Genomic DNA, 20,682 nt, shown 5'->3' on the forward strand with positions numbered 1-20,682 from the left:
ACCTACATTTTAGGTCTAATTGTGGATTTAGAATCTGCTTTTGCCAACTAAGCTCTAGCTATTTTAACAAGTGTTGTGCTTGCTGTGGTAGCATTAAAATACCTCTTTTCCTCTGAATTTTCACATTGTCTTGCAGGATGCAAACTATGCATATGAAGCTGCTAAGCCCTAATAATGATTATCATAACCTTTTAGAAAATGTAGCATTCATTTAACATAATAGCTATAATTCCTCTTCCAAGTGTTTATGTACGAGTTTAGCCATATTGCAAACAAGCACAAACAAATGCAAACATAGCATAACTTCAGTATTTTGCAGCTGGATTTCATTCTTTCACTTTTGAACTATTATTTATCGATTTAGAGGAAAATAGTTAATGTGCCACTTAATAACCATTACAATAATGTACATATCTTTCTGTTCCAAGGATCCTGTATTGATTCTCCTTGTATATATCTATATATTTTTGCCAAGTTATGTAGTCTGAAATACATTTCATTTGGTTATTATTATTGCCTGAGCAGTTCTGACTTACAATAATAACACTGATATGTTTGTGACGATTCTTTTTCTGCAGGGTCCAAAAGAATCAGTGATAGTGAAGTCTCTGACTATGACTGTGATGATGGAATTGGTGTAGTTTCAGGTATGAATTTCTAAAGGCATTCTTCTAGTTTCAGTAAAGAGCTTTTTTATTTATCATGTACTAATTTATTGTTGCTTTTCTCCTGGTAAAAAATAAATCAGCACTCAATACACATTTTTCTAACAAACACCCAGGATGCTGTGAGCTAGCTTTTCTTAACGCATTAACTACAAAGATGACTCGTAAAGGGGAAAAGCAATGATCCCTTTTCTTTTTTGGCTTCTTTATAATGTATTTTGTCCAAAAAAATGAAAAAAGAGTTTTATTTTGTTGTGCTTTCTTTTTAACTTGGAATTCAGGTCTTATGTTATCTGGAAGACTCTATGGTGAAATCATAGTGAAATAGTGAGAACACTGGAGTCAAGGATTCAGAAAGCTGAGCATTTGAGTGGGGAAGGGAATTTTAGCCATACGTTTTTAAAAGTCTATTTGTTTTTGTTAACAGATATTTAATTTCAGTGCTTCATGAGTATTTAAGACGAAAAATGTTATTGGCAAAGATCCAACACCCTGCCTCTTCTAATAAGATGCAAAGAGCTCACAATAAACAACTCTGAGTTCTCCAAGACATCCATCAGTAAAACCAGAAGAGACTACATTTTGCATTTCTGGATATTTCTAAGTTAATAAATAGAAAAAAACAACAATTGTTTTTATAAAGAAAAAATAACAGTAATAAAACGCATACACTATCCTTTTGGGTCTTTAAACTTTCCACAGAGAAAAAAAAAGGGACATCCTGTGACAGGAAAAAGTCCTTATGCCAGTCATGTTTAATTCTTTCTTTTACAAGAGGCACCATTCTGGACTGGGGTGTGCTTCATAGCTCAGTCCCCAACATTTCTAGTTTTTTCACACCTAGTTCTCCCTTTTTGTTGTAGCCCACCTTTGGCCCCATATCTATCACTACCTTATGGCCGCAGGCCTTGTCTACAGTGGAGAAAGCAATTATGTTAGAAACCATTATTAACTAACACATCTAACTAACAGAATGTAAAACACAACTTAGTACCTAGGGTACTAATGTGCTAATGTGTTCACTAATTATGAGTAACTTGAGGGTCCTCACTACCATAACCAGGGAATACATTTTAAAACTTGTCCTTGTCAACACTAGTTGCTACACATCATATTAGTTAACGCATTTCTAACATGATGCATCTTCCTGGTCTAGACAAGCCCAAAGAGGGAATTCTGCTGCATAGTAGACACAACCAGCTGGCAGTTGTGCCTTTGAAGAAGCAGGTTTGATTGTTTGATGGATTGCAGCTGAGACATGGTTCCATATGGCTGGCGGCTTTTGTATCTTTTGTCTCCTGGCTCCAATTCTGTTTCCTCAGAGGAGGTTTCATTCTGGTTCCTTTGCCTTCATGGGCAGACATCAAACAGACAGCCCAACCTTCAAAGTGAGCACCAGGCCTGAGCCAAGGTTCCCTTGACAAGGTTCACAAAACTGTATACAAGGAGGGTGATCTGAAAACCCTTGGTATCATCCCAGTTTAACTATGCCATAATTAATTTAAATTCAGCTTTCCAGGATGCAGCCAGTCATTGTTTCCCACTCCCCATAAGCTTCTGTATGCTTGAGAGTACAGGAATGATAGTTGTAGGGTACTCCTCACCCTGCAAGGTGTTCTTTAGGAGTTCCTTCACCCTTCTCCTTGCCTGGCACCATTCTCAGTGGCCAAAGAGGGCATAGGTTTCCCCTGCCCTAAGCATGTTTCCCGGACCACAAGGAAACTGTGGAGCAATCCTGGGAGAAACATGACTTGAAGCTAGCTTTTCTTGATGCCTCCTTGGACCTGGTAACTTTTCCCTCTTTTCTGCTTACCAATAATCTTATGGCAGAAGAATTTTATGAAAAGCAAAATTCCAAGCTGAACAGTGCCTTATAGCCAGCTCCTTATAGGAGAGATGCTATTTAGGGAAGAGCAAACCCTGTAGACTGTCCAGGATGAGAAAAATATCATACTCCTCCTTCTAGCATAAAGAACACTCAGGTTGTTGTTAGTTTCCCTTCAAGTCTCACTAAAGACCAAGGTTCCAAATATCTCACCATGAAATAGTTCTCAGTGTAAGCAGAGTCAGAATGATCTCTACCCTGACATCTGGTGGTGAGTTGTGGAAAAGGACTTCAGGAGCTGATCTTGTTTGTCTGATGGGACTGCTTGCCCAAATAGTCACTTTGGCAGCTGTGGGATCCCTAGTCTCTTTGTTATTGGGGCAGCTGTAATAAGGTGTTGTTATCCTGGTTATGTGAATCAAGGACAATAGAACTGTACTTGGCATTTTATGATGAAGGGACTCGCCCTCAACTAAGTAGCACTCACTAGGCAAGGGACATGGGTTCCAAAGCCCAGTGAACTGAGAGAGGCTGGTGGCAGGTATGTGTACCTGGTAGTGTGGGCCCCTTCTGAGGGCCCTAAACACCACTTTGGCCCCTCCTCTCTCCACTGTATAATAACAGAGCTAATTTTGAATCCGTTAGGAGTCTTATTACATGCTGCAGCGCTGATACCTAGGTCTAAGCATTAGACCTACTTTGGGCTAGTGGTTCTGAGTGTGCCAGCACTGGGGCTCCCTACTAACTGAGAGCTGAAATCACTAAAGAGCTGAAGTTACTAAGAGCTGAAATCACTGAGAGCTGTGTTAAGTGTGTGTGTGGGGGGGATCTGGGCAGTGTTAAGTGGGGCGGGGCTGGGAGGTAAACTCTGCAAATGAACTTCTGAACTCCGGGGGCTGCACTGACCAAAGACAGAAACTGTGGGTGGGGTGACTGTTGGATTGCTGGATTTAAGACCCTGAGGGGAAAAGGACACTGCCAAACTAACTTGGGGGTGGGTCTTTTGCTCATGGTTTGTGTTATGAATCCTGTTTGTGGTGTTTCCCCAATATAATGCCGCATTGTTTCCCTCCTTTATTATAAGGCCTTTGCTACACTCAAACTCTGTGCTTGCGAGAGGAGAAGTATTGCCTCTTAGAGGTACCCAGGGGAGCGGTATGTAATTGTCCCAGGTCACTGGGTGGGGGCTCGAGCCGGTTTTGCATTGTGTTATTGAAACGGAACCCCTAGATACTGAACCCAGGCCTTGTTGCTGCCAATTCTGATGGGCAGAAGGGTTACATCAGGAACAAATCAAAACTGCAAGAGTTTGCAAACCAAGCCATGGAGAGCTTTGGATCCCAGGGCTCTGAAACTTCCTCCTTTCCTTTCAAGAGAAGTTTTCCACTTCACTTCTTCAGACAGCACTTGGTACGGATCTCAGAAGACCATAAGGTTCATTTGGTGAGTTCTTTAGATTAGTTTGTGGATTTAGTGAATATCCAGGTCTCTGTCTGCCCCCCTCATCTCTCTATCCAGAAAACAGTGATGATGCTGGAGGAGAGGATGCTTCTGGCATATTCAAGCCATAACAGAGAGACAGTGTTTCTTAGAGATCTGATTGCTCCTAACTGCTGTGCCAAAGATTTCAATGGGAGTTTATCTTAATTTAGATCTGAAGTGGCTCAGCTTCTAGTGTATGCTCAGTCATCATCATAGTAAGGCCTGGGGGATTGCTCTTGCCTCTGTAGACTCTAAAGATGAATGCTTTCATATTCCCATTGCTCAGTCGCCTCAGAAAGACCCCATTTAACTTTTGGGGAAAATCAGTCCACCTGGCCTAATGTCAGCACCCAGGAATGTTTATTGTAGCAATAATGACTGTGCTTTGCCAATGGCTTTCATATCCTCATCTATAGATCTGGATGACTGGTGAAAGCCCCAGTGCTCACAGAGTCTCTCATTACTGTGTGACAATTGACGGACTTGCTGTGAAACACTTGGCGTTTATAATACAATGACAGAACCTAGACAATTCTTTATTAGCTGCTAAAGCATGTGTTGGCATGGCTTTAGGGGTAAGTTAATGCTTTCAGAAAAGAATCTTCAAAGCTGATAGCCCATGCCAGGAGATGACTGAATAATTCATCCAAATACATACTAGAAATGTCATCCATAGATCTAGTTTCAGAGTAGCAGCCGTGTTAGTCTGTATCGCAAAAAGAACAGGAGTACTTGTGGCACCTTAGAGAGTAACAAATTTATTTGAGCATAAGCTTTCGTGGGCTACTCTAAGCTGCCACCAGTACTCCTGTTCTTTTATCCATAGATCTGGTAATTTGGGACACAAAAATCTGCTAATATGCCTCATGGTACCCCGTAGGAGCAATGGAACCCAAAGAATGATCTGCCAGCCACAACCTTACTCCCACCAGTGGTCAGGCAATCCTTGTTATTGGAAAGTCATACTGCTGCAGGATTTTCAGGCAGGCCTAACAACATCTGATGCAAGCCTGCAGAGATGTGTAGCTGTCCAGTCCTAGTTATGTGAAGACACTTGGTCCCATCAGGAGAAGTGTCTCCAAATCAGCTTGCTGGAACACAAGGCAGTGGCGTTTACCCTTCAAACTTTCAGAAATGAAATCCTGAATCTCTTAGCCCTGTTGTGTGTGGACAACACCCACTTTAGTTACTTATATTAATAAGCAAAGAGGCATCAGGAGTAGAACACTGATACAGGAAGCATTGACCCTAGTTCAGTGTGCAGAGGATTACCTGCTGTTCAACATGGCAATGCAATGGGCAGGCTTTCTCAAGTTGCAGGTTGACTGGCTGAGCCAACAGGTACTGGGCATTGAATCTGCAGGACTTCCAATCAGTAAGCAATCAATGGGTCACCCCAGCAGTGGACCTCTTGTGACCACAGACACCAAGATCCCTAGATTCTTTGATCAGTACATGAAATCTCAAGCCTGGTCAAAGCAAACCTTCTCTCTCAACTAAAGAGGCCTGCTGATTTATGCTGTTTCTCCTTTCCCCATGAAGGAAAGGGAGTCCTGCGAAGGACAAGATGGACAAAGGAGTACTCATTCTAATAAATCCCAAACGGCCAAAGGATTCAAGGCTACTTATGCTCTCACCCACAGATCTGATTTTTCTCCAGAAAAGTAGAAACTCAGGTCTACTTTTGCATGAACTAAAGTCGTACAGTGCACTGGGTAAACTGCATGTAAATGTCTGGCTTATGAAAGGAAACACTTGAAGCTATAGGAGCTTCAGACAGGTTACTATAGTCCAGATAAATATCCCACTCTAGAATTTACTACAAAAGTTGGGATACTTTTTATTGGTGTGTAGGAAAGGATTGGAGAATGAATCTGAAATCCTGCTCCATTTCCTGTGCTGTTTCCATTTTCCAGAGGTTTATACTCTTTAGTGAACAGACGTCTGAGGACAGTGAAATTATTTCAGCAAAGTCTCATTCCATAGAACCGGTGCTTAACTTAGTTTTTCATCAGCTGTTTTCCTCTTTTCAAGCCATTAGTAGTGTCAGTTCCCTTCTTTTGGTTTTCTGTTAAGATGGCTGTTACTTCTATTCTTGGTGGCCATTACTTCAATTATGAATATATAGGGCTAGCTGCTTTCCTGGTCATGCATAATGACAAGGTATGCCTCAGATAGTTACAAATTTTACTCCTGAAATTAGGTCTAGATTCCTCTGAAATCAAGCCATTAATCTCCCTTCCTTTTGCTTTCAGCCAGCAACCCCAAATGAGCCCTTATGGTATACACTAAGCCAGAGGTTCTCAAACTGTGGTCCTCGAGCTCCATTCAGGTGGTCTGCAGATAGTTCCCTCTAAGGTGCACCTGGGTGGCCACCCACCTAATTAGTGGAGCTGTGCAGACGTGGCTCCACGAATTAGGTGCCTGGACCCTGGAGAAGATGAACATGTAAGGTGAGGTGTTGGCCTTGGGGTAATATGGGGTAGGTGGGAGAGGGCAGTGGCGTGAGAAGAGGGGGTAGGGGGAATTTGGGATGTGCAGGGCTGTGGTAGCTAGATTTTCCCCAGCTCCAGGGCTGCAGCTGCTGGGGAGAGAAGGAGAGACCCCCCCCTCCTTCCCAGCCCCAGCTCGGGGGCTGCTGCGGCAAGGGAGACCCCCCCTTCTTCCCAGCTCAGGGGTTGCTGCAGTGAGAGAGACCCCCCTCCTTCCCAGCCCCAGCTCGGAGGCTGCCGCAGCAAGGGAGAGAGGGCACATCCATCGCATTAGAAAGGTAAGACTACTGATATTAAAATATGAGTTGTGTGCTTTTATTTGTAGAACAAAAAAAGTTAATTATTAAGGTTTTTTTTATATAATGCTTTTATCCAAAGTGCTTTACAATAGTTAGCTAATGGTACAAACAACATTTGGACAGATCATTAAGTGGTCCGCTGACACCCTCAGCAATTTTCAAGTGGTCCGTGGAAAAAAAAGTTTGAGAACCACTGCACTAGGTATAGTTATAGCTGTTACATTCTGTTCAAACAGAACTCCAAACCTTTGGAAATATTTGTACTCTTCAAGGGCCAAAGGTGGGAAATGCTATATTTCAGTCATAACTAGAATGGTTAGTCTGTTGTATCAGGTAATTAGACATAAGTTTGTCCTTATGGAGTCAAAAGTCAGTCAGAGGGATGAGTGCGTCCTGGCCAGAAAAAATCTGCTTTTGTGGATGAGATTTGCCAGGCAGCACTTCCATGCTTCGTTGAGAGAAGATGTTTGTGTGCCTACAGACTTAGCTGCTAGACTAAAGGCTAGATTTTCAAAGGTATGTAAGTGGCTAAAAATGGGTGTTAGACCCTAAGCTGCTTAGATATTTTTGAATATCATACAAGATGCCCGTCTCCATCTTATGGCACCTAAATACATTTGAAAATTTGGCCCTGAGAATTTTAGAACCTATAGTGCAGAGCAGCATAGCCTTGGTAATCTCTTTAGTTAGTCCCTCCTGATGTTGGTTAGATGTATTGGTATGCATACACCTGTCCAAATTAGTGGGACTTCATTACAGAAAAGGACATTTTGGACCTGGTTTTCAATTGTCTAAGCTCTGTTTGCATTCAATTGTCTAAGCTCTGTTGTTATGTCAGGGGCAGGGGGAGCCAGCTGTAAGACCCTGAGCCCCAGTTACCTGGCTCCAGTGCAAGTTAGAGCTTCAAGGAAACAGTCTGCCCCGTTCTGGCCATGACCGTATCCTCCCTCTCTATTTACCAAGAGCCGGAGAGGAAGCTGGTGCAGGAAGCAGAGGAGCCACCTCTGTGATCTTTCATCTACAAAAGGAGGGATTTTCCACTGGACATCTCTGACCAGTTTAAATCCATTATGTGGCACATAACAACCCTTTATTATTACTTTGTAATTTATGTTTTGAGCACACCAGTTAATTTTATCCAAGCTGTGATTTTTTTCAGAGTTCATTCAGTTCAATTACAGTAGTAGTGGAAGGTGCTAAAAAAATTATCGATATGGGCTGAAAGATGGAGCAAAGAAGGATAGCTGGGTGTGAAAAATGTAGCTAAATAGGGGATAGAAATACTTATATTTATATAGTCCAGTCCTAAATGGTGACACCTCCCCACACTACAAGAATTTCAGTTTGCAAGAAAGACCAAAGTCTCCTTTATTGAGCTTGTTTTCTTAATCCTTTTGTGTTAGTTAAGAAGAGTACCATGACTGCATACTGTATGTGATGAAAAGAGCATAATTTAATTTTGAAATCCTTCAACATAGTAGCAGTCCATTTTGTAGTATTTAGAGTTTGGGTGGCAAAGTTGGAACCATACTTTTTTCTCACATAAATGAGTGCAACTCCCTTTTTTCTAGGTGAGTGGATAACATTTGTGATTTCCCCCCTTCTTTTGTACATTATTTGAAAACAAGTTAACTCTTTCAAAATGCTAAACCATCCCATTGTTCATTTTGAGTGTTGATTCTTAAATAAAGCTGATAATGACCATACATCTACTTCATCTGAATTTGTTCTGATCAGTCACTTATCATATGCACTTTTTCCTGACAAAGAGTAGCAGACAGTATATTGAGCAATCATGTTCCCTACAAGATTAATGAGATTTTTTTTTAAATTTCTTTCAATTGTATGAGTTTCCTATTTAAGATACTGGGTTAAGAATTGATTGGCATTTTCTGTCCATTCTCGAAGACCTAATAGATTGTATCAAGTTTACTTATACAGTCACAAGAATCTCTCCTAAATTAAACATCCTTACACAGTAAATAGATTCCTTTATTTGACTTCTGTTTTGATATATGCCTGTACAATTGGAGAGTCTGCACAATTCTGTGGATGAGTTTCCTGCTCTTAACAGAGTTTGCAGTATGCCTCAGCACATTTCTTTTGGGGCTTTTTAGCTTTGATTTTTCTACTGCCTTGGTTGCATTGTAATTGGGGCTGGTTGTGTGGGTGGGAAAGGTATAATGTTCCTGTGGTCTTGAAAAAATCTATTTAATTGCCTCTCTTTTTCAGTACTGCTGTCACTCTGTGTACTTTTTTTAAAATGTATTCCTTGTTGTCTTGTCTCATCATCCACATACATCTCTCATTTAAGGTTCTTATACTCAGTTTGCAAACTCATCACAATGTCATCTTGATTTAAATATTTACCTTCATTTCATCAAGTGTTACCTCTCAATTTTTTCTTCTTTTCCTCCTTATCCCAATGTTTTCATTTTGTGTTCTTGGTTTTTATTTAACAGCAGGTTTTATTTAACATGACAGCTCACTTTGCTCTTTGTTCCTTCTGTCATATAAATACTATATTACCTCAAATAAGTTTGCTAATATCTGTCAAGTATTTGTCTTGACCCTTTCCATGGCAATTCTTGCTTATTTAAAGTATTGCATATGCAACCTAAGCCTCCCGGTAACCTTTAGGCTTTGACTCATCATGTTTCCATACTGATGCTTAAGAAACAGTTATACTTGTCTGTCCTCCACATAGATGATTTTCTTGGCCTACTGTACAATCCAATTTCCATTTGGCAAGACATTCTTCCACCTGTTAAAGACAAGAGCCTCCCATGGGTTGCTCTATATTTCATTTTTATTCAGATACCATATATGAACATGAGAAAATGCATGAGGCACCTTGTCGAGTCCATTATGCATCTACTTATTTTCTACCAAATGACAGTTGGTCTTTCATCTACTGTTGTTACTCCTTATTTCATTTTAGATTCACTTCTTTAGCCATACCCACCTTTTAATATTTGTGTACCCTGCTACTGGTCTCATAAAATCATGGGACCTTGTGAGTTACTTCTATCAGTCTGGCTAAACTGCTTGTGACTAGAAATCAGATATTGGCATGGGAGGCTCGTAAAGCAATTTTTAGTGCACATATGTAAGCAAAATTATATCCATTCATATCTGCTTGAAAATGAAATGGCAGGAACCTTGCAAATGATAATTCCTTGAAGTGCCTTTTTAACTCCTTTTTCAAAATGTTCACAAATGCTGATTTTGCCGCTGCCTATGGTAATTTGATCCATATATTTAATTACACACTCTGTAAAGAAATGACTCTTAAAGTCCCTTTATATCTGATCCTTTCTTAGTTTCCTGCCCTTTCTAGCTTTTGAGCATTACAAAGTTCAAAGATATCTGGTGACAGCTGTTTACAAAGCTGTCTCTTTTGATGGCTTGCACCTGTAGTCATATTTAGACAAATATGTATTCTTCAGTTTATTAAGGAAAGTGTTGCTTTATCCTGTACCTCAAGAAGACAAGCATATCTTTCATAATAATCAAAGAAAATAATTATAAATCAGACTAGGAAAAATTACTGCACTTCAGAAATCTTTTTCAAGTTACCTTTTCTGCCAATTTATCTATTCTGGGCTACCTACCCCAGAGAGGGCTACAGCAATTAAAATAACAAATGTTGTTATAGTGCTTTTTGATAATTTTTTCCCTTCATATGCAATACATACAATATAGAGTTCATGCTTGGGAAAATAGAAACACTGGGCCAGATTCTCTGTTGGGAGTAGCTACCGAGAAGCCACTTGCAGCTCCCTGATTTTCAGATTAGCTGTACATTGGCCCCGGTGTAGTTCAGAGCAATCCTAAACTACACCAATTGATATTGGCCCTCAAGGAGCTGACTGGCATCAGACAATAGCTAGCGCATATGAGCATCTTGCCAGGCCCCTCCTGTCTCTAGAAAAATTCCTATGCAAGGCAGAGATGGCAGAGAGGGTGATAAAGAAGCCCTCTGTGCCTAGTGTACATCAGCCAGAGTCCCTCCAACAAGGAGCAGGAAATTCTTGAGTTGAGGAGATTTGTCTAGTTTCTGGATCTTTTGTGACATCAGAGTGCGGCAAAGAAGCCAGATTGCAAAAGGGAATCTGGACCATTTATGTGTGTTTCTCTCTCCACATCTGTATAATGTTTTTATTGGATATCAATACAATGTCTTACATTGTGTTCTTCCTAAAAGAATCTGAGAGTGCTTTATAATAAGATACTATTTAAATTATCCTAATATGAAAAGTGATTGAATTAAAAGCTCATACATTTTTCTTTAGCCCTATTTTAAATGTCAAATCTGACTGGCATTGCAATTAGAAATATTAAGTAAGTTCAAAAAAATGTGGCACATAGTTGCTAAAGACCATCCCCCCATGGTATTTTACAGTAGGTTATATTTTGGATTAGATAAGTAACCTGCTTAGGAGGTCAGAATCAAGAAACAGGGACAAAAGATGAGTTACGTTTAATGGCTCTCAGCTATTAAGGGGCTTATAAATGTTTTAAACTCTATAATCAATACTACAGAATTTTATGGGGTGCAAGTGAAAGACAAGATACATTTTGAACATCTGTGTTCTGGACACTTTATATTCAGGAATTCCTGCAAGTAAAGGATTGTGTTAGTCCAGTTCTGAGAAGACAGCAGCATTTATCAGTGACTGCACTAAGTATTTCTCACTGTGTAAAAGGTAATGAAATGCTTGAGGAGCAAAATGAGAATTCACATGAGGTATTACTCAGCAGGTGTTCAGAACCATCTAGATTAGAAAAAGTAACAACAAGTAAAACTCTTCTCTAGCTCACAAAACTACTCTGTTTCCAAAAGAAAATGAAAACCACTGTTTTCTCTTTTCCTCACCTATGTTGTCCTTTTGTTCAAAAAATTGGCTTGCTTTCTTTTTGACATTGCAGCTGTTGGGATTTTGTGGTTCCCAGTAATAACCAAATGAATCAGATGCTGGGCAGAATCAAGGGTCTTCAATACTTCATTCAATTCAGTTCAACAAGACTTTATTCAATGTGCACAAAGGGAGAGCCCCTGGTACAAAAATCAGCCAGAGTCCCTCCAACAAGGAGCCCCTCCCGTTGCTATTTTATAGCACATGGCAGTTACATAACAAGTTTCATAACACAAACCTCTAGCCAATCATACTTAACCTTTCCATATATGGATTTGTTCATCAAATGCTTATACTTCTCCACGCCACATGTTGAGCTCACCCTCCTCCCCTTGGCCTTTTCTAGAATGTTCCTAGGGTGGTGAGCCACAACATGCTTCTTTATGCATAGGTATCTTCTAAATCACATGTTGTTTAAAATGAAACCCAAGCATACCTTTCACATCCTTCTCTGTAATTGAGAAGGCTTGTTTTCTAGAAGCGTCTGATTTTCAGTAGTTGTATTAGACATTTTAAATTGCTAACAATGAGGTCTGAGTTTTCATATGTGGGTTCTATAGGGAAATTACTTTGCAGATATAAAACACTAGAGTATTTTGGTCACTGCTTGAAACCAAGTGCAGTTTGAAAGTTATTTTAAAGCAAAATATAAATGTACAGAATGGGTGCACTCAGAAAGCCCAGTAATTACCAATACAAACATTCTCCTAATTCCTAAAGTCCATGTCCATAATCTAATACTGTTCTATGTGAATTCTTGGGCTGGTCTCGATGGAGGTAACTCACCTCTGTGTAAAGGGCCAGTCCAAGGCCTATATCCCACTTAAACCACCCAAAATACTTCTGAAGTGAAACGTAAATGGTGCAGAGGTCATACGCTGGCCTTTCATATTGGGGTGAGTTTCATTTTATATTCTTCATATGAAACAAGAGTGACTTTTAAATGTCTTTAATTCACAGGTCTGAAAATGCAGTTATTAACACAGTGTATGTTGGTGTAATGATTAATATTTATTTAATTCTTTCTCAACAGTTATTGGATACACAGTTAATATTTATCGCTTAGAAATACTTGTTTAGTACTTATCAGTTATGGAATAAATCTTATCAGCATATTTAAACATCACATACTTCATGGGTATATAATTATGCTAAGATTTTGATTCAAAATGTGCTTTATGTTTTCCATAAGAGGACCACCTTTTTTATGTGTTTGCCTCTTTGAAGCAAAAGGCTTAGAGAGTCCAGAAAGGGAAATTACTTAAGTATCAATACACTAAAGTCTTTATAACTTACAAGTCCCATAAAAATTGTCTTAGAAATCGGTCTATGGCCAGAGTAACTTATCAACTATAATCAATACCTTTTCTTGTCTCTAAGTCAGAATAACTGGTTTTCCAGATTCATGTGTCTAACTATTATTAAGAGAGGCAGAAACAATTTAACTAACTTTCTTTGTGATGTTTCAGCAAGCTTAAATTGTCATCCACAAACTGTCAGCTAATCTTCTTGGCTAATGAAGCTGCAATGCTTCTTCAAGAGAGTTCTTGCTTCTTTCTTGAATAGTTTGTCCTTGATGGGTTCTCCCTGGAGATGGTTTACCTCAACAGTTCCCCAGAAAAATTTAATTTCAGGTTGTCTTGGCTGCAGATTCTGCAGCCAGAGTTCTTTCTATCCCTTCTCCTCTTGTGATTGTCATTTTCATGCCAAACCACTAACATTTTGGGGCCTTCTTTTTTAATGCTTTTGGGGGGGGGGTCATTGATTTTACCTGCTTTAGACGGTATTATCTTGAAGGCATTAGCTCAATAATCTTATTTACATTATTTCTTATGCATGTATGTTGATAAGGCTTGAACACCAACGATACTTCTCTTCTTAATGTTAAAACAATCCAAAGGTGCTTTACAGTCCTATCATCATCCATAGATGCCACTGCTGTAGATTTTTAGCATTCTTTATTGTAAAATTTACATAATTTCAATTTTATAAACATTCACACTTTTTTCATCAATGTTTAGGGTATGTGTTCTAAGATCTCTGCCAGCTGTATTCATCTCTTTATTCAAGGGAGCTTTAATTGTGTTTGCTTGTTTTCAAGTCTGCACAGCAGTTTTTTTCAAAAAAGAATTTCTCTTACTTCAAACCTCAAGTAATATCTTTAACTTGAATATATTAAGTTATTATATATCTTAAAACAACCTTTAATTTGATAAATATAAAATGTACAAAACCAAAACACAAATAAAATTTCACTTTAATTTATACTCTCAAAAACTTACTTCATTAAACTTGTTACTTTCCAAAATTATCAAGAGCATTCTCTTCTTTTTTCTATAAAGCATAAGAAAAGTAAAAGGGAAAATTAGACTCTCTCTTTCTGTTAGTGGCAATTGTTCAATTGACCTTTCAACAAAACATAGTCAATTACATACAATTTATCTTTAAAAGAGAAATTCATATTGTATGTAAAACATTTACGATCAGTAGTTCCTCACCACTAAAAATCATTTCTGCTTTTTTCCTTATTTATTCTTTTTTTTTCTATGTCTACTATATTTAAGCACAATAAATAAAACATATAATGTACCTACATTTAAAGTTCTGTTATGCTTGATTAGTATCTGTGTGTTGTTGTAGCTGTGTTGGTCCTAGGTCAGATATTAGAAAGACAAGATGGGTGAAGTAATACCTGAAGCAGAGTTCTGTGTAAGCTTGTGAGCTTGTGTCTCTCTCACCAACAGAAGTGGTCAAATAAAAGATATTACCTCACCCATCTTGTCTGTCTGATTAGTGTCTATCACAGTCCTTTAATAGGACATCCAAAGCCTGCATTTGGATGCACAAGTCAGTATGTAAGCAGGGGCATGCATGTGGATGCAAGTACCTACATGGATGTCCAAATATGGGATTTGATTTTCCATGACATGCTCAGGTATGAAATTTTGGTATGTTAAATATTTTTGGCAACTTGATTATATTATTGCTTTTAATTAATACTTGCTCTACTAATTTTAAAGTGAAGTATTAAAAATTAAATAGCATATAAAGATAATACTGGAAGCTTCAGACAGTACAGATGTTAAAGAAGGAAATGACATTTAGCATCACAATCTGAAACAAGTCAATTATGGTATTTTTGATATGCAGAAGTATAGTACAGTTAATGATGTTTTTACATGGTTGAAAGCTATTTTTTTCCTATAGACAAGCAAGCAAAAAGACATTTTGTAACTCACTTTAAAGGTTCATAAAGGCTCTGCCACTGGTGTTTGCTGGTTTATTCTAGAGATATTGATGTGTACTTCACACATTTTAAGGTTTGCGAATTACAGTTGTATGCTGGCTCAAACATAAAATATATGAAACAGTTAATAATAATACTAATGGGTGAACACTGACACTGTATTTGGTGCTGTACAAGAACAAGTATGAGAAAAAACCCTCCTGTGTTCCTGTGTGAATTAATTTCCCTTCATTAAGCCACTTAGTAATCTAAAAGAGAAAGAGAGACAGAGAGAGAGAGCAGGAGAGAGTATTATTTAAAACACTAGGAAGCTGTTTCCATGGCTAGAAATACAAATTTCAATATTCTGTGCAAAGGTTAAAGAAAAAGGTAATAAAACTTTTAACTTCAAAGATAGGGAACTCACTTCTTAACATATGGCCAAAGACAGCAGTGCTCTTTTTTCTGCATGTGCAACAATATCCTGTGGGGCATGTAGGCTTTTGATTTATTTTCTTCATTTCAAGGAGATTGCTGTTATTATTTAATATTGTGTATTATTGATATGAATTTTGATAATGCCCAAACACCCCAAGTATGACTGGGCTTCATTATGCTAGGCATTCTGTAAATACATCATGTTCCCTGCCCCAAAGAGTTTACAATGTAATTTAAGGCAAAGTGTAACCAGTGAGAGTAACAAACATTGCTCAGGACACAGAGGATTTTTAAAAGGAAGTCTGCAATGTTATTAACTTCTAACATCAATAAGGAAAGGGGCTAACATCCCCTTCTCCCCCCCCCCCCCCGCAAAATACCAACTATTTACTTACATCCAGTACATATTAAATTACCTTCATGCCAAATAACCAGTATTTGGGGCTGTCCCTCTTCAGCTTAACCCATAGGATCCAGGCTACCTCGGAATCTTCTCATCCTCCTCCTGTTTACTTCTAGGTGCTGGCCCCTTTGAGCCTTTCACCCTCACTGGACACTGACTGCAAGTTGTAACAAACTTTCAAACTCCCTCATAAATTAACAACTTTAAAATCCTGTCAAGCTCTCTTTATCTAAAACCAGGAAGATTCAAAAAAGAAGAAAGACCCACCAGATAGTTTGTCAGTGTTTCTCTAATGGAAAACTTTCTTCTTTATCCAAAAAACTGGTGATTGGTCAGACCTATAGCATCTTGGAAACAGTTCAAACTATACTTCCATTTTAGGGCAAAGTGGGTGGGTCAACAACCTCAGCAGAACTACTGCTGCATGGCCCAGGGTTTCATATGTAGGAAGGGGAGGGGAGAGAGCACAAAAGACAATCAAGTCTCCCTCCCCCACCCACCAACACATGCAGCCTAGCCAATGGAAGCAGAGAGAGATGGAGCATTCTTTCCTCCCTCAGGACCCTCTCCCTGCCCATGTTCCAATCTTTACCTGCATTCTGGGTGGGGGAGAAGGAGAAAGGCTCCATAGCAGCAAAGACAAATCTGCCTTTTCCTTCCTCATCCTCTTAGAACCCCAGGTGTTGTCTTTCTTGTGCTGGTCAACCAAGCATCTCTTCCCTTTAATGATTCCCACCAGGTAATATTTTTATTTTGTTTTAATAATTATCTAGGTCTCCAGTCCAATCATGGTTAAGTATCCTGACATGACATTCCTCTTAGCTTTACCCAAACCTTTAAGTAATGGAACTTATTTGTGGTTTAGACAATACCAGGAACTGGAATATAGAATATCTGTGGGGAAATGAATTCTGGCCTGCGGAATGGTAAAATAAAATGCCCTTTTCACAAACTTTGGGTTAGATATGATGGATATCTTCTAAATCCCCAAATCATTCTCCCCAGTCATGTTTTTCACTTGCTCCCCTTCACACAGACTAAGGAGAAAAAGCAGATACTGGTAATTGTCAGAACTATGCAATTGGATGTTATTGATTTCTCCCTTTTTTGTCTAGTAAGTCTGCACTCACATATGTTATGAATGCTACTCCTGGGGAAATTCTGCACCAAAATTTAAAAATTCTGCACCAAAAAATGAAAATTCTGCACATGATATTTTACAATTCTGCAGAATTCTGCATACTTTCTTTGTCAAAATAAAACAGTATAATCACGTTAGTTTCAATTATTTTGGTAATTTATTTAAACTACAATACAATGGATGGAGAATGGGAGTGGGGAGCATAGGAGGAAATCCCCAAACCCCCTCTGTCTAATAGTAATGTAGCTAGTTTTGACCCTTTTCTTCTAGTTATCAGTTAACAAATATATGCAGTCATATGCTCAGTGTTACATCATAGGCAACTGAAGAGCAAGTGAGGGCTGGGGACTCAAACTTACAATTTATATTCGCTACTGACCATCTCCAGAAAGGTCAGTTGCAAACAATTCATGGAGCACATTTTGATAGAAAATTTTTCAGTCCAAAAATTTAGCCCAGTTCTAATCCCTAAAGTACCATAAGCATTTATAAGGTCACACGGTCCTTTAAAATAAAGCTCCTTTTTACCACTCTGGCAATGTAAAGGAGCCTTAACATTTTTACACCTGTTTTATACTCCTGGGGGAATTCACTGAGAACAATGGGAACAATTTACTAAGCAGGCTGACTGCTATATTCTTCTCTGCCTGAGGGGACAGAGCCTGCTCCATGCCTACCTCCTCAGAAACACTGGAAAACCCTGCCCCTCCACAAGTGTGCTACAATAGTTGAGCGAGAGGGACAGAGTGTCTCTCTCTATCACTTGCACAATTGCCCAGACCCACTCCCGACATTTATTTACGCCTCTACCAGCTGCTCCGGGTGCCCAAATCGACCTGCCTGAACTTGCAGAGAGGGGCGTGTGATTGCTCTTGCTTCCCTTTGCTTCCCCGTCAGAAGTCATTTTTCCATGGGGAAGTAAAAAAATCTATGGGGGCCATGAATTCTGCGCACATGCAGTGATGCAGAATTCCCCCAGGAGAAGAATATGAAATCCAGAACACATATTTAAAATACTTTTATTTTATTGTAATCATCAAGAAGACTCCCGTACCTATACGCACGCGCACACACACACACACACACACACACACACACACACACACACACACACATATTTCTGTTATAAACAAACATTTATATAAGAATTGATATAGTACTCTTGTGCCTGTATTGAATTTGGAGTTCCACCAGGGATAATTAAATATTAATAAAGTCATTTCCATGAAATTATGTAGCTAGGAAAGTCATTTTTGCATATGCTTCTGAAAGACAAATTAAAAAGGTGACTCACTTTAAATTGCATTACGGTTCCTGGGGAGTACAAATTAGATTATAAAGCACTTCAGGACAAATAATTACAGGAGTCATGGCAAATATGATCATACTGTTCAATGGCAGTATGCATATGTGAAGGAAAATTAAACTGTACATTAAGTATCAGGGGTAGCCGTGTTAGTCTGTATCTACAAAAACAACAAGGAGTCTGGTGGCACCTTAAAGATTAACAGATTTATTTGGGCATAAGCTTTCATGGGTAAAACCTCACTTCTTTGGATGTACATTACTTTCTAATGCAATATAAAATATTGGTAGCTAGTAATATTTTTTGATTTTAAAACAAGTTTCTTGGGAAAATGTTACTGATTCTGTTAGCAATTTAGTGATTTTCAGGAATCCTGCAAGGTGCTGATTACCCTCAACCATTGAAGTTTGTTTCAATGAGAGTTGAGGACATTCAGCACCTTACAGGAACTATTCACCACCTCATGCATTTGGACCCTAAGTATATTTTTGAAACTATGCTTTAATTTGATCTCCGCTGTATTTTAAAATTAATGTTAGTTAATGAAACCAAACAGTGAAGAAAAGTTGCAGACACGCTTTTCCTGTGTCCCTTCTAAGGACTGGCCTACACTTGAAAGTTAATGCAGATTATCCTGGAACAAGAGTGCCTTTCAAAGGGTATGTCTACACTCAGGGTCGGCTCTGGCTTTTTTGCCGCCCAAGGCAAAAAAGCCTCCCGCTGCCCCCCCCCCGCCCCGCCCCAGCGCGGCAGGGGAGGGTGGCAAGCCTGGCTGGGGCTCCGCTCTCCCCGGCGGCCAGAGTGCTGGGGGGAGGCGGAGAGCCCGGCCGGGGCTCCGCTCTTCCCAGTGGTCAGAGCACCGGGGGGGAGGGCGGAGAGCCCGGCCGCCGGGGCTCTGCTCTCCCCGGCGGCCAGAGCGCCGGGGGGAGGGTGGCGAGCTGGCTGGGGCTCTGCTCTCCCCGGCGGCCAGCGCGCGGGGGGAGGGGAGGCAGCGGTGAGCCCAGCCGGGGCTCCGCTCTCCCCGGCAGCCAGAGCCGGAGCGCCGCGCCACCCACCTACAGGTGCCGCCCCAAGCACAAGCTTGGTGGGCTGGTGCCTGGAGCCAGCCCTGTCTACACTGCAATTAGACATCCACGGCTGGCCCGTGCCAGCTGACTTCTGCTTGCAGGGCTTGAGCTGCAGGGCTGTGTAATTGCTGGGTAGACATTTGGGCTCGGGCAACAGCTGGAACTCTGGGATCCTCCCACATCTCAGGGTCCTAGAGCCTGGGGTCCAGCTTGAGCCCAAATGTCTACACAATAACTGAAGAGCCCGTGAGCCCAAGCCCTGCGAGCCTAAGTCAGCTGTCACAGGCCAGCCACCAGTTTTTAATTGAAGTGTAGACTTACCCAAAGTGGCTTAAGCTAAATGGGAACTAGGAACTTTTGTTTCAGAATGAGAGCATCCACACATACAGTTGATCAGGAAAAATTATGTGTGTAGGCAAGCAGTGAGTGCCCTCAATAGCTATTTGTTTATCTAGGCTAATTATTTAATAACAAGTGTGTATTAAAAAGGATCAAACATTGTCACAGCTAGTTTGGCTCTTTGAGAATAATATGTAAATAGGATACCAGAAATGTATAGAGAATTTAAAAATAGGTAGGAATGAAAAATGAAAAGAGTAAAGCCCTCATCCAGCAAAGCACTTAAACATGAGCATGACTTCAAGCATGCCAATATTCCCATTGACTTCCAAGAGTTCAAAGATTTTTCAGTTGATTTAATTGGAAATGCTCAGAGGTGTAAAGTTATGCAAGTTATTGTTACCCTTTTTCACCTGAGCAGCAAGTCAAAGAAGCTGAGATGGAGTCAGGCATCTTTGATGCAATCATATTTACAATGTACAAAGACCTGTTTCCTTGGACACAGGAAAAATCAAACAACAACAGCTCCAAGCCCCTTTCAGTCAGCACTCAGTCCAAAAGTTCTCCCTAGGCTTTTCTCAGGGCCATGCTTATTCACTCTGTGTCTGGAGCTTCCTTGTTGCTTTCTGTCTTCCTGTCTGGTGTTTCTCCCGTTCTCTCTCACACACAGACATCCACCCACATATCAAACAATATTCAGCAAAAACCCTCTTCCCCCACAAAGTGCTAATCCTTGAGCAGACTCACATGTGCTTTTGTTCTGGGCAGAGACATATCCCAGTGTTTTTGTTTGAGGCCCTATTTTTTCTTACATTCACCCTCAATGATAGGTACACTCACCAACTTAAAACAACGTTTTCACCCAGCCCACAACACTGAGGCCCCACTCCTGCAAACACTTATGCATACACTTTACTTAGGGTTACCATACGTCCGGTTTTTCCCGGACATGTCCGGCTTTTCGGCACTCAAACCCCCGTCCGGGGGGAATTGCCAAAAAGCCAAACATGTCCGGGAAAATGCCAGCCAGGCACTTCCCCTCCTGCGGCGGCTCTGCTCCTCCCCTGACTCTTCGGCTCT

At 40.1% G+C, this 20,682-nt stretch overlaps 1 protein-coding gene across 18 annotated transcripts in view; it reads left to right on the plus strand.

The window, feature by feature from the left end:
• The window catches only part of RIMS2 (regulating synaptic membrane exocytosis 2), a 767,247-nt gene that overhangs the window by 489,421 nt on the left and 257,144 nt on the right, over positions 1–20,682 (plus strand). For all 18 annotated transcript variants that reach the window (XM_034763436.1, XM_034763437.1, XM_034763454.1 and 15 more), the window contains one exon: positions 579–647. In XM_034763436.1, coding sequence (XP_034619327.1) covers positions 579–647 — 69 coding nt within the window. The remainder of the gene's footprint in view (positions 1–578; positions 648–20,682) is intronic.

This window comes from Trachemys scripta, chromosome 2 (assembly GCF_013100865.1).
Source record: "Trachemys scripta elegans isolate TJP31775 chromosome 2, CAS_Tse_1.0, whole genome shotgun sequence".
Taxonomy (NCBI): Eukaryota; Metazoa; Chordata; order Testudines; family Emydidae; genus Trachemys; species Trachemys scripta.